Source organism: Canis aureus, chromosome 10 (assembly GCF_053574225.1).
Source record: "Canis aureus isolate CA01 chromosome 10, VMU_Caureus_v.1.0, whole genome shotgun sequence".
In the NCBI taxonomy this organism is placed as follows: domain Eukaryota; kingdom Metazoa; phylum Chordata; class Mammalia; order Carnivora; family Canidae; genus Canis; species Canis aureus.
The window spans coordinates 1,579,749-1,592,251 of record NC_135620.1 but is presented as its reverse complement, the minus strand read 5'-3'; the positions used below and the strand labels follow the sequence as shown (position 1 = coordinate 1,592,251).

The following is a 12,503-nucleotide window of genomic DNA, read 5'->3' as shown; positions in this document are numbered from 1 at the left end:
TGGCTGGTCGGAAGGAATAATCAGCCTGTAAGGTCAACAGTGATCTGTCTGTTTCTATAAAGTTATACTCCGTATACACCTTGACCCAGCAATCTCACTTCTAGGAATTTGCTCCACAGATATGAGTGAGAAAGTGCAAAATAACAACACTACATACTTCTTAACTGCAGAATTGATCATAATAACAGGAGTTTGGAACCACTATAAATATTCATCAGTAGGTGATCTATTAAATAAACTATGATTTATCTATAGGGGAATATTATTCAGCTGTAAAAAAGAAGATTTAGAAAATGTCCTGCATCTTGAGATGGAAAGATCTTCAAATTAAAGAATTGTAATTATCTTTTTGTATAAAATAAAGGAAAATAGAAATATATTTGCATCAAAAATATATATAATTGTGCAAGAATATGTATGCAGGTACAAAAGTTGTTACCTAAGGAGGGAAGGTGACAGATGGTTTTCACTGAATATTTTTATATATGGTTCAATTTTTGAACAGTACAGTGTATAACCTATTCAAAAGATGTTTTAAAAGCTCATTTTGTGAAACTATGGAAAATGGTATGGTGGTTCTTCAAAAAATTAGACATAGAAATACTTGTTATGCTGGAATTAAAATTAGAAAGAAAAATAAGAAAAAAATAAATATTATGTTCTGCAATTCCACTTCTAGGTATATATTCTCAACAGAATTGAAAGCAGGAACTCGAACAGATACTTGCACATCCATGCTAATGTCACATTATTCACAATAGCCAAAAGGTGGAAGGAACCCAACCAAGTGGTTATAGACAGATGAACTATTAAAAAGAAAGTACAGTATATATATATAAAAGGACTGTAATATTTATTATAATTAACATATATTAATTATATATTATAATAATATATTATAATTAATATCATAATATTTATTGTAATATTTATATGTATATATAATATATTATATATATATATATATAATGGAGACTAGTCATAAAGATAGTAGAATGGTGGTTGCCAGGGGCTGGAGGAAGGACAGAATGGGGAGTTAGAAATTTCTTGGGTAGAATTGCAGTAGGGGAAGATGAAATAGTTCTGAGATGGATGGTGGTGATGGTTGCACAACTGTGTGAATGTGTGAAAAGCTACAGAACTGTACATGTAAAAATTATTGAAATAGTATATTGTATTGCACATATTTTAACAATTTTTAAAACTAAAAATTTACATATACCTAGATAAAATTCATTTTGTTAGCAGTAATTCATAAATTAATTGATGAACAAATGTAAAGCCACAAAAAAATACCCAACTGAATACCACACACAATGAAACTCCAGAATGGGATCTTTTTATTTGTAAATCCCAGAGTGAGTCAAGTACTGAACCAGTTGTTATTGAAGAAAAACAAGCCTCGCGCCCAACGTGGGGCTCGAACCCACGACCCTGAGATTAAGAGTCTCATGCTCTACCGACTGAGCTAGCCGGGCACCTGGAATCCCTCTTTCAACAATTCATACTTTAAGGTAGGATTCAGGCTACGTGTAGCTTCAGATTTAAAGGTAGATTCATTTGCAACGTAGACCCGGCCGCTAAACAGCCCGGAAATTCAAACTTCGCAGGTCCTACCTGACCGCCCCTCCCACCTAGGTCTGTTTAGTGCTTGCTCTGCTCTAAACATCGACCTAACATTTTTCCATTCCCGGAAAGCGCAGGACGCGAGGAAAGGAAAACAAGAGCCACCTAACGCCACTAGCAGGATCACTTCGTGAAACTTTCATCAGGAGTTTAGATGTAGGGTCTGGGGATTGTAGTGGGCGGGTCCCGCCGCCTCCCCTTCCGATCTGGGAAAACTCAAAGATACGGGATTTCCGGGCTCTGCAAACATTTAGCGTTTAAATACTTAGTAAGAGGAAAGTAAAAAGCAACGCACACCGGCGCTGGAGATGCCGGGGATCGAACCCGGGGCCTCATACATGCAAAGCATGCGCTCTACCACTGAGCTACATCCCCACGTTACTAGAAAGTTTCCCAGTATGTTCCCTTGGCTGTTTATTAGCCTAGAGAGCGTGCAGCTATCCTGGCAAGACAATCCAGCTACTGCAAAGCCGGTCTGGCAAAGCCTGTCCCGCAACGCCAGGAGCCGTGTTTGGGTTCTCTACTGACTGCAGGCGAGCGGATTTCCACTGAGGGACACTCGCGGGGACATCGAGCTGGAATAAACATCTGAAGGCAGCAGTGGAAAGTGTAGGAGAAATCATCAGGCACGATGCCCAAAATGAACTCAGCGGAAGAAGGAAAGTAAGGAAGACTGTGCAGGCTGCTACCGTTTGTTAAACAAGAAAAAGGAGAGTGCACCAAACTATACAATATCTGTATAAAATAATTCAGAATTGCAAAGTTGTTCTCTTGGGATGGGGAGGAGACTGGAATGCAGACGATGGGCACACTTTTCGCTGTGAAACTCTTTGTATATCTGAATTTTGAACAACGTTTAAATCAGTTCAATCCAAGAAAAGTTTACCAGTCTCTTACTATGTAACAAGAACCGCTTTAGAAGTCTGAGGGGTCCAACCCGTAACAAAACCAACTCAGTCATCCCCTTAACATCTCAAATTCCAGAGGAGGTAGTGTTATGAAACAGCCAGGTTGAAGGACAATGTGTTAAGATGCAATTTTAAACAATGTGGTTAGGGCAGGTTCTGCTGAGAGGATGACATTTGAAACAGGACTTGAAGGAGGTGGGAAGTAAGCCAAGCAAGTATGGGAAAAGAGAAGTGCAAGTACAAGTAAAAGCCAGTTCAAAGGTCCTGAAGTAGGAGCTTGTTGGCATGTTGCAGGAATAGCAAGGAGGTCCCTGTGGCAAGAGAGGAGTGGATCAACAAGGAAGAGTGACAGGAAATGTAGGTAGAGTCTGGGTGCAGGGGATGGGGTCAAAGAATGGGTAGGGCTTTAGGAGGATTACAAAGACTTCAACTTTTACTTTGAGCAGTGGGAGCCAATGAAGGGTCTGAGCAGAGGGGAACCTAACCTTGCTCTGACTTAACATTTCAACAGGACTGTTCTCACAGCTCGATGGAGAAGACAGGGTAGGGCAGTGTGTGACAGAAGGGGATAGAACTGTTGTGATCATCAGATCATGGAAGGTGGTACACAGATCATGGAAGGGTGTGAGAGAGTGAGGACACAGAGGGGACTGAAGGTGGAGTCTGTGCAATGTGTTCCTCTTGGGAGTCACAGAGGACTCCCTGGTATGGCCTGAACACCTGAAGGGATAGAGTTGCTGTTAACTGGGGTTGGGTGGGGAAGGCTCTGGAAAGAACAGGTGGAGGGCAGATTTGAAGTATGGTGTTGTTTATGGTGAGTGTGTGATAGTCCACAGAACATGCTGCTGGGACTTGGATGTGGAAGCCAGACATAGTAGGAGACACTGGGTGGGGATGTGTATTGTGGCCTCAGCAAGAATAGGGTCTTTCAGGCCAAGAAAATGGAAGAGATCAGTAGTATAGGACTGAGCAAGTGGAGGAAGAGGAGGAAGAAACCACAAGAGTGGCCAAGAAAAAGGTAGGAGGCCACGGATGCAGTTGGAGAGCCAGGGCCTATGGCATCCTGGAAGGTGCCAGGGAAGTGGCAGCAAGGAGGAAGCATTGGAGGAAAGGGCAAATGAAGTGAGGCCTGAGAAAGAGCCTTTGCCTTTGAGTTAGGATCTCTGAGGTCACTGGTGACCTTGACAAGACTGGTTTCTGAGGAGGGTGGTGTCTAAAGCCTGCCCTGGGTGACCTCAGGAGTGAGGAAAGAAGTGGAAGCCAATATTCCTGGCAGTTCTGGAGGGACCGCAAAGGGCTGGGTTATTTTGGTGGAGATTACAGTAGGGAAAGGTATTGTAAATGTTTTATTTGTTCAAAGCCAAAAATTGAATAAACAAGGAGGGGAGAACCACCGTGGGAAAAGTAGCCACAGACGTGGTTACAAAGCCAGGATTGGGGGTGGGGGCAAGAGCCACCTTCCAGACACTAAATTTAGCTCGCCCCGGGTCAGGACAAACCTGTACTGCGGGAACCTGACACTGTGGCCAGGGCGCTGGGCCCTTGGACATCCCGGCAACCGGGAGTGGCGCCCAGCTGGGTGTGTGCGCCCACCTGTCCGGGCCCGTTTCCCACGTCTGACTGATCCAGGCAGGGGGTGGACAAGGGGGGTCGCGGAGGGTCTGCGCAAGGGGGGCGCCGGAGGAGGGTGCCAGGAGACCAGCGGAGCCGCAGACCACGGCCGGGGTTCACGCGGCCAGGGCGGCCCAGGGCGGGGACGCGCGGCGCTGGCCTGCCCTCGGCCCGCCTACAGACACGCTCTCGCGCTCTCGTGTCCCAGCCCGGCAAGCTCGCGGCTCGAGTCTCTGCCAGCCCGACTTCAGCCCCGCCCTTCCTCTCCCAGCGGGTGCTCGGAGGCCTCCTCGGGCCGCTGCACCCCTCGCCCCTCGACGTCCCCGGCACCGCCCGACCCGGGGCGCTGGGGGAGCGCATGGCGGCGGTGGGGCTGCGGACGGACCCCGGGGCCGGGGCCGAGGCGCTGGCCCTGGCGGCAGAGCTGCAGGGCGAGACCACCTGCTCTATATGCCTGGAGCTCTTCCGCGAACCCGTGTCGGTCGAGTGCGGTCACAGCTTCTGCCGCTCCTGCATAGCGCGCTGCTGGGAGCGCCCCGGCCCCGGCCCCGGCCCCGGCCCCGGCCCCGGCCCCGGCCCCGGCCCCGGCCCTACCGCAGCGCCGCGCGCGCTGCCCTGCCCGCTGCCCTGCCCCCAGTGCCGGGAGCCAGTGCGGCCCAGCCAGCTGCGGCCCAACCGGCAGCTGGCCTCGGTGGCCACGCTGCTGCGGCGCTTCAGCCTACCCGGGGCCGCGCCCGGCGAGCGCGCACTCGCGGAGGCGGCCTGGGCGGGTTGCGCCCTGCATGGCGAACCACTCAAGCTCTACTGCCAGGACGACGGTCGCGCCATTTGCGTGGTGTGCGACCGCGCCCGCGAACACCGCGCGCACGCGGTGCTGCCCCTGGATGAGGCTGTGCAGGAGGCTAAGGTAAGCGCCCGCGCCCCCCGTGCAGGTCCCCAGGGCCCCAGCCCGGGTTCCGCCTGCCTGCATGTGCGGGGCAGAGGGCAAGCAGGCAGGCCTGCGGGAGGCCCGGGTGAGACCCTGCCGCTTCTCTCCTCTGCCACGCTAGCCAGCCTTGCCCTGGGACTCAGTGCAGCGCTCTCCGTGTCACCGCTACATCATTAATACCATCCTACCCGCCACCTCGAGTTTCCCTCTGGGCTCCTTCCTGGACCACCTTCGCGATACCTCTACAGACTTGGCGATTTTCATCCTGCTTGTCAGCCCCTGGCTTCTAGCAGCGCTGCCATCACACCCACACTTCCTCTGTCCACCCTCTCGGCCCTTTCCCTGCGGTGGCTCTGTGCTGCGTCCTGGGCCGAGTGGGGCGACTTTTCCAGGAGACTGGGGTAAGGCAGCGGGTGCCTGCTGCCTGGTTTGAGTGGAGCAGCAAAAGCTGTCGGTGGGCTGTGTCAAACATGTGGATCTTGGGCACTCTCTTTCCTGCCTCCTTACTGCCTCAGCACACAGCCCCCAGTCTTTTACTCTTTATTCCACTTCAGCCCTCCCACCCAGATGGCTTTCTGGTTCTGGGAGGGGTTTAGAGTTTTTTAAAATTTAAATTCAATTAGCCAACATATAAGTACATACTTAGTTTCCGATGTGGCATTCAACAATTTATCAGTTGCCTATAACACATGGTGCTCATCACATCCCATGCCCTCCTTAATGCCCATCCCCCAATTACCCCATCTCCCACCCACCTCCCTTCTAGCAACCCTGTTTGTTTCGAATAAGTAAGAGTCTCTCGTGGTTTGTCTCCCTCCCAGACAGCTTTCTGATGGTGAGGAGGAAAACAGAGGGGAAAACTAGGTAGGTTGGGCTGCTACAGGGCCTGCCTGCATTTCGGCTTGGATTGTGAACAGATGGTCTGGAGAAGTGAGACCTTGGGGCCTTAGGAGTCACCCTTCAGTTGCCCCGTACACCTATGTACTTCTGTGCAGGCTATAGCCATCTGGATGTCCAGATATGGCTTCAGCCCTGCCTCCTATTCTTCAATGAAGAGGGTCTTCTCTTTCTCCTAGATGGCTCCAGAAAGGCACATGTAGGGGTTTCCAGAGGCCTCTTACCATAATGTCTCCTTTCTCACCCTTTTGCAGGAACTCCTGGAGTCCAGGCTGAAGGTCTTGAAGAAGGATCTGGAGGACTATGAAGCATTTCGTTCCACTGAAGAGAAGGAGAGCAAGGAGCTTCTGGTGAGCGGGCATCCTCCAGGTGGATCCTCTTTGGGTGACAACAGAGGACCACCCACCATCCTGGGCCTGTGTGTGCACTCTTTAAAAAGAAGTAAAGTGAAGAGTGAAAGTTGGAGGAGTAACAAATGTTAAAGGACAACATTTAGCTGAGTAAAATTTGCAGGTATTATTGGCTTTATTCAGCAATTCATGAATTGAGCAGCATTCCATCTGGCAGATAGAAAAGAACTCTGAAAAGCTATACAAAGCAAAAGAATTTATAGGCAGACATGAGCAGGAACAAGGAATTTATACTAGGCCAAAAAGCAGATTGGTTATTGCAGTTACTTTCCCTGTTGGGGAGGGTAGAGGTTTATCAGGCAGTTACTTAACCAATACTGATCAGGTAATTCCTGATTGGCTGATGTGAGATTCTCTTTCTGAGAAAACTGAAACTGTGATTAAGTCTCTGTTTCCTAATGTGGGACTTAGCATCAGTGACTCCATTTTGAGCCTCTTGTGTAGTTTCTAACTCAAAATAAATGTGTTTGGGGGTGGAAAGGAAGTGACCTCAGTTTAATCTTTACAGTGGCTCTGGGAGACATTAAGTAATGTCCTAAATATTTCTCCTACTTTCCAAGTGAGACAGCTGCATCCCTGGGTGGTTCTGGGGCAAATCTGAAGTTGCCCTAGGTAGGTGGGAGAGCACATTTGTGACAGGGAACTCGAGAGCATGTGTTGAAACTGCTGTGTAAGGATATCTAAACTAGAGGATGTGTGTGGTGGGTATGTGTAGGTGAGCCTCTGACCCCTGAACAGTGAGATGAGTGGAATTCTGTCCTGTGGAATGGCTCAGATGCTACTGTCCAAATGCTACATCTTGACATCCCATTGCCTATCCCAATTCTCCCCTCCTGAGACAGAAGCAGATGGCAGCTGAGCGAGAGAAGGCGGGCGCGGAGTTCCAGGCACTGAGGGCCTTCCTGGTGGAGCAGGAAGGCCGGCTCTTGGGCCGCCTGGAGGAGCTGTCCCGGGAGGTGACACAGAAGCGGAATGAGAACATAGCTCAGCTTGAGGGTGAGATCACCCAGCTCTCCAAGCTCAGCAGCCAAATCCAGGAGACATCTCAAAAGCCTGACCTTGAATTTCTCCAGGTGAGTCTGGATTGGCCAAGAAGTATGAATCATTTATCCCCAGGCATCACAAATGGCAAGTGAGAACAGAGTCAGGTTCTGTGAATTTAGTAGAATCACATACTCAAGCAGAAGGGGACTGCAGAAAAGTGCCCTTCTTCTCCTGGGTTTAAAGGTCTAAAAAGATGTGGTAAAACTGTCTTGACCTTGAGCCGCAATAAAGATCTTATTGGCTTTACTCAACAATTCATGAATTGGGCTGAATCCAATCTAGCAGACAGAAAGGAGTTCCAAAGAGCTGTATACAAGGTGTACGTCATATTCCAGTATATAAACCTTGTGACAAAAATCTCAGAAAATAATACTTATCTTTAGTACATGTAATGCGTTTTTTGACATTTTCTATTTTATTTCCTTTTAAAATAGTCACAGGGACGCCTGAGTGGCTCAGTGGTTGAGCTTCTGCCTTTCGCTCATGGCGTGATTCTGGGATCTGGGATTGAGTCCCACATCGGGCTCCTTGCAGGAGCCTGCTTCTCCCTCTGCCTGTGCTTCTGCCTCTCCCTCGTGTTTCTCATGAATAAATAAATAAAATAAATAGTCACAATCCACAAATAAACTTCACAAGGCACAAATGGGTCAAGCATACTCATTTAGAAGATACTGGTCTGAGTGGCCAGTCATTGCGGAAGGGCTATGACTTCCCTGGAGTGGTGTCGGGAGCAGAGGCAACACTGGATACCAGCACATGGCTCCAGTGATGATTCAGTAATGAAGGGAGCATTTGCAAAGCCCTGGGAAGGGAGGCGATGAGACACCCAGCAATCAGGCACAACAGGAAGCCACTGCCCTCTGGGCCACATGCAGGTGGTTGGGGGTGGTACACCTTATTGCTTACTCTCTAGAAGTAGGGCAAGAGGCCAGTTTTATTTTCTCAAAGGTGACTGGTGGTTACGTGATGCTGAGTTGGTTTTCTTTCATCTTTCTCACCAGGAATTCAAAAACACCTTAAGCAGGTGAGTGGACCTAGGAGTGCCTTAGGCCTCTACAAGCTGGCTCTTCTTTTCCACTGAGGTCTCTCTCTTCATTCCCTCACTGCTGACCTCTCACCTCCCAACTCCCACACCTCCTTACCAATGTAACTTCTAAGGCAAATGTCCACCTGACTGGCTGTGGATATTCTGTTGTAAGACCAGCCTCTTCTTTCTTTGCCTCTCCCCACCAAAGAGGACCTTGCCATCCTCAGTCCGGTGGGAGTAGGACAGTATTTGCGGGCTTCCTCTGGGTCTTTGTCCTGCAGGTGCAGCAATGTGCCTGGCCCCAAGCCCACCACAGTCTCTTCTGAGATGAAAAATAAAGTCTGGAATGTTTCCCTCAAGACCTTTGTCTTAAAGGGGCTGCTCAAGAAGTTCAAAGGTAGGGGCCTGTGCTTGGGGCTGGGCCACTCAGTGCTGGAGGCCATGGTGTGTTTTGGTATTTTGGGGTCCCAAGGATGTGCCTTTCCAAAAGCTGTGTGAGAAAATTGGAGCTAGAGTGTGTCAAGGCCAGATTGGTGCACAGAGATGAGGGTGGCAAATCCATTCAGCAACAATCCCCCTCAAGCCACCCCCCTAACCTCCTCAACACAAAGATACCCCCAGGGACAGGTGGGGTAGTGGATTAGGGGCAAAAAGAGGGATGAGGAGGAAGAGTTCAGGTCAGACTAGCTCAGGCTAAAGAGAGGAGACATGGGAGAGGTAGAGTTAGGATACTGCCCCTTCCCTATCCCCTACACTTGACCCAGTGTCTGCACATCAACTCTCAGCCTCTGGGGTATCTGGGGAGTGAGTGAGCCAGTGGGGCTGTAAATGTCAGAGGAGGTGGTATCACCGTCATTGCCAGAGAGATAATCTCCTAAGCCATTGACGCATACCCCACTTTGTTTCTCCTCAGAGGATCTTCGAGAAGAACTGGAGAAAGAGGAGAAAGGTATGATGGTTGCTCTGATAGTGAGTTCCCAGGATTTGTCCATGTAGAGAATCCATTCCCTGCCCATGGCTGTTTCTCTGGGCTTTGCGCATGGTTGGTTCCTTCTGCTGGTATACGGCCTACGTCTGCCTTCTGCCGTCTGCTTCCTTTTCTCCCTCATCCCTGCCTCCCAGTTCTGGCTCCCTCAGGCTGCAGGGGGACCTACAGGCCTATAAACTGTGGGTCAGTCTCCCCTCCCGGACAGGCTGTCTCCCCTATTCCTGCTCCCAGACAGAGACCTCTTCTGGGGACAGTGGTTGTGTGCAGGGGTCAGGGGAAAGCAGAGGGAGGAGGCTGAAGACAGGAAGGGAGGTGGTTCTTACTATTGCAGAGCTCTGGGTTGAGTGAGATCCAACCCCACAGGAAGGCAGGGGAAGTCTCATATTCCTGATACTCTTGACTGAACAAGCTAAGTCAGAATTTACCTTGGAAAAATCTAAACCAAGTCAGAGCATGCCACTCCTCTGCTCAGGACCCTGGGACAGCCCTTTCACTCAATATAGTCCTCACTGAGGTCTTCCAGGCTTAGGGATCTGGCCTCACTGCACACTCTTCCCTGGTTTACTCTGCGCAGCCACAACAAGCCCTCCTTGCTGCTCTTGAAATGCACCAAGCACACACTCACCTCAGGGCATTTGCACTGAGCTGGCTGGGCCTCAGCCTGGTATATGTGTCCTCCAGACAGCTGAATATCTGGCTTCCTCATTTCCTTTCTGTGTTTGCTGTGAATTACATAATGAGACCTTTTTGCCTTCCCTGGCCACTCTAGATGAAATTACAGCCTTCTTTCCTGATTCCTCATATTATCTATGTCATTTATTGTCTCTCCTTCCCTTTCTCCCAGAAAGGAAGCTGATGGAGGACAGGGATACTGAACTGTGGGATTCCTGGGGCCTGTGATAGTCCTGGAAGATAGTACTTAGGACAAGTGTGCATATTTTAAGTTTTTATTATGAAAATTTTTAGCGTACACAAAAGTAGATCATAATGAATAATTACGTCATCATACACCTTCAGCTAATATTTTTCATAAACACTCCTACCCACTTCTTCCCACTGGAAGCAAATCATGAATAAGTGATTTCCATAAATATTAGCATGTTATCTCTAAAGATAGACTTTTAAAAACCCCCACAAAACCATAATCACAATTAGAAAAATTAATGGTTCCTTCCAATATTTAGTGTTCAATATTTTGCAATCGTCTTTTAAATTGGACTTGCCAATCTGTTTGAATTGGGATTCAAATTGGGTTCATTCTCCCTCCGGTCTGACCTCGCCATGTACTTGCGGGGGATCGGTGGAGGGGAAGGAGCCGACAGAGTTGTGCCAGGGGCTTGCATGGGACGCCTCTCTCTGTCTCTGCCTTCAGTGGAGCTGACCTTGGACCCAGACACCGCCAACCCCCGCCTCATCCTCTCCCTGGATCTTAAGAGCGTGCGCCTCGGGCAGCGGGCGCAGGACCTGCCCTGCCACCCATGCCGCTTCGACACCAACACGCGAGTGCTGGCGTCCTGCGGCTTCTCCTCCGGCAGGCACCACTGGGAGGTGGAGGTGGGCTCCAAGGACGGCTGGGCCTTCGGTGTGGCGCGGGAGAGCGTGCGCCGCAAGGGCCTCACGCCCTTCACCCCGGAGGAGGGCGTGTGGGCGCTGCAGCTCCACAGCGGCAAGTACTGGGCGGTGACCAGCCCCGAACGGACACCCCTCAGCTGTGGCCACCTGTCCCGAGTGCGCGTGGCGCTGGATCTGGAAGTGGGGGCCGTGTCCTTCTACGCCACGGAGGACATGCGCCACCTCTACACCTTCCGCGTCAACTTCCACGAGCGCGTGTTTCCCCTTTTCTCTGTCTGCTCCACGGGCACCTACTTGCGAATTTGGCCTTGAGGGGAGGCGTCCGCTTCCCAGGGAGGGTGAGTCACTCACAGGTGCCTTCTTCCATGTTCAGGCCGCCCAGGGGAAGCACTGTTGCGCTCTGTCGCAGCCCCCCAGTTCCTTTGGGCCTGCCCTCCAGACACGGCCCCGGAGGCCCTAGACCGCAACATTGGAGTCTGCAGAGTGGGCGCTCTGCGGTCAACCCAGCAGGGGAAGAGGTGCCTTGGACCCTGGGGGCCTGTCCTCTACCTGTTGTCTGCATGTGTATCTGGCGCGAGCTGTGAGGCAGTGGAGGCTGGTGAGGACCTGAGCCCAGCTCCTGACAGAGGTACTTCCCGTCACTGGGGCTTACTGTCTGGTCTTAGCAGGTCTCCCCTTCTGTGGAGCAACACCAAGCCCAGTGCTGTCCTCAGGGCATGCAGGAGCGTGTGGCCCAGACAGCCAAGTTCATGATCACTTCGATCCATCTGGCCTGTGGTCTCTACTCAGGAAGGAGCATTGTACTCCCAGCTGAAACAGCCTGAGCCAGAACTGGAAGGAGATTCTTGTCTTGACCTGTATGTAAGAGGAAAGCCCAGGACATTGGCATTTGGTGTGGCTACCTTCCAATACCCTTAACCCAATGATACAGAATGATATGTTCATTCTTGGCCACGGTGACAGCCTTGTGTTCTCACAGATGCCTAAACGCCTTTCAAATACAAAGTATAGTCTCCCTTGAGTAAGGAGACCAAAAGTTAGGGAATTTTGAAACATAGAATAGCACTTAAAATTTTACAAATGTGACTAATATGATCATGGGAATTCACAGAGCACAAATATGCCTCTCACATACCCTTTCTGGAACTTGCTAAATGTATGCCAACAGCAGAGGACCCTGCTGTCAAGGTCTGCTCAGCCTATGCCCTGCTTGGGGTGTTACTCCCTTGGCTAATTGTTTGTTCCCTAGCTTTTGTTGGGTTGTCCCCTGCTTGGTACTTCCCAGGGAAGTGGGATGAGGAGATGGAAATATAGACTGAGCTCATTTCTAGGGTGGCTTAGCTCATTCTTGACTCCCACAGTCTGAGTGCAAGAGCACAGTAGGAGCAAAGGTTTCTGCTAGACTGGGTGAGCAGATGTGTTTAAGTGTGTGAAGAATGTGTGCATGTGTGTTTGTATCTCAGATTGAAGGGGCAGGGGTGTGTGCGGATTT

At 50.1% G+C, this 12,503-nt stretch overlaps 1 protein-coding gene and 2 non-coding genes across 6 annotated transcripts; 1 reads left to right on the top strand and 2 right to left on the bottom strand.

Moving 5' to 3' along the window:
* Positions 1 to 1,405: 1,405 nt before the first annotated feature.
* On the bottom strand, positions 1,406 to 1,478 carry TRNAK-CUU (transfer RNA lysine (anticodon CUU)). Its single transcript has one exon. It is a non-coding gene; the product is annotated as a tRNA-Lys (tRNA).
* A 451-nt stretch (positions 1,479 to 1,929) lies between these two features.
* Positions 1,930 to 2,001, bottom strand: TRNAA-UGC (transfer RNA alanine (anticodon UGC)). The gene has a single exon. It is a non-coding gene; the product is annotated as a tRNA-Ala (tRNA).
* A 2,295-nt stretch (positions 2,002 to 4,296) lies between these two features.
* On the top strand, positions 4,297 to 11,766 carry TRIM7 (tripartite motif containing 7). 4 transcript variants are annotated; one of them, XM_077911067.1, is made up of 7 exons: positions 4,316 to 5,052; positions 6,225 to 6,320; positions 7,223 to 7,453; positions 8,426 to 8,448; positions 8,733 to 8,848; positions 9,365 to 9,400; positions 11,385 to 11,766. In XM_077911067.1, the coding sequence occupies exons 1-7, from the start codon at positions 4,504 to 4,506 to the stop codon at positions 11,762 to 11,764; spliced, it is 1,431 nt and encodes a 476-aa protein (XP_077767193.1). In that variant the 5' UTR covers positions 4,316 to 4,503; the 3' UTR covers positions 11,765 to 11,766. The 4 variants fall into 4 exon arrangements, with proteins under 4 accessions (XP_077767194.1, XP_077767193.1, XP_077767192.1 ...); XM_077911066.1 differs by having other exon boundaries at positions 4,318 to 5,052; positions 10,812 to 11,523; XM_077911069.1 differs by lacking the exons at positions 4,316 to 5,052; positions 6,225 to 6,320 and adding an exon at positions 6,327 to 6,483 and having other exon boundaries at positions 10,812 to 11,523.
* The last annotated feature ends 737 nt before the right edge of the window (positions 11,767 to 12,503 follow it).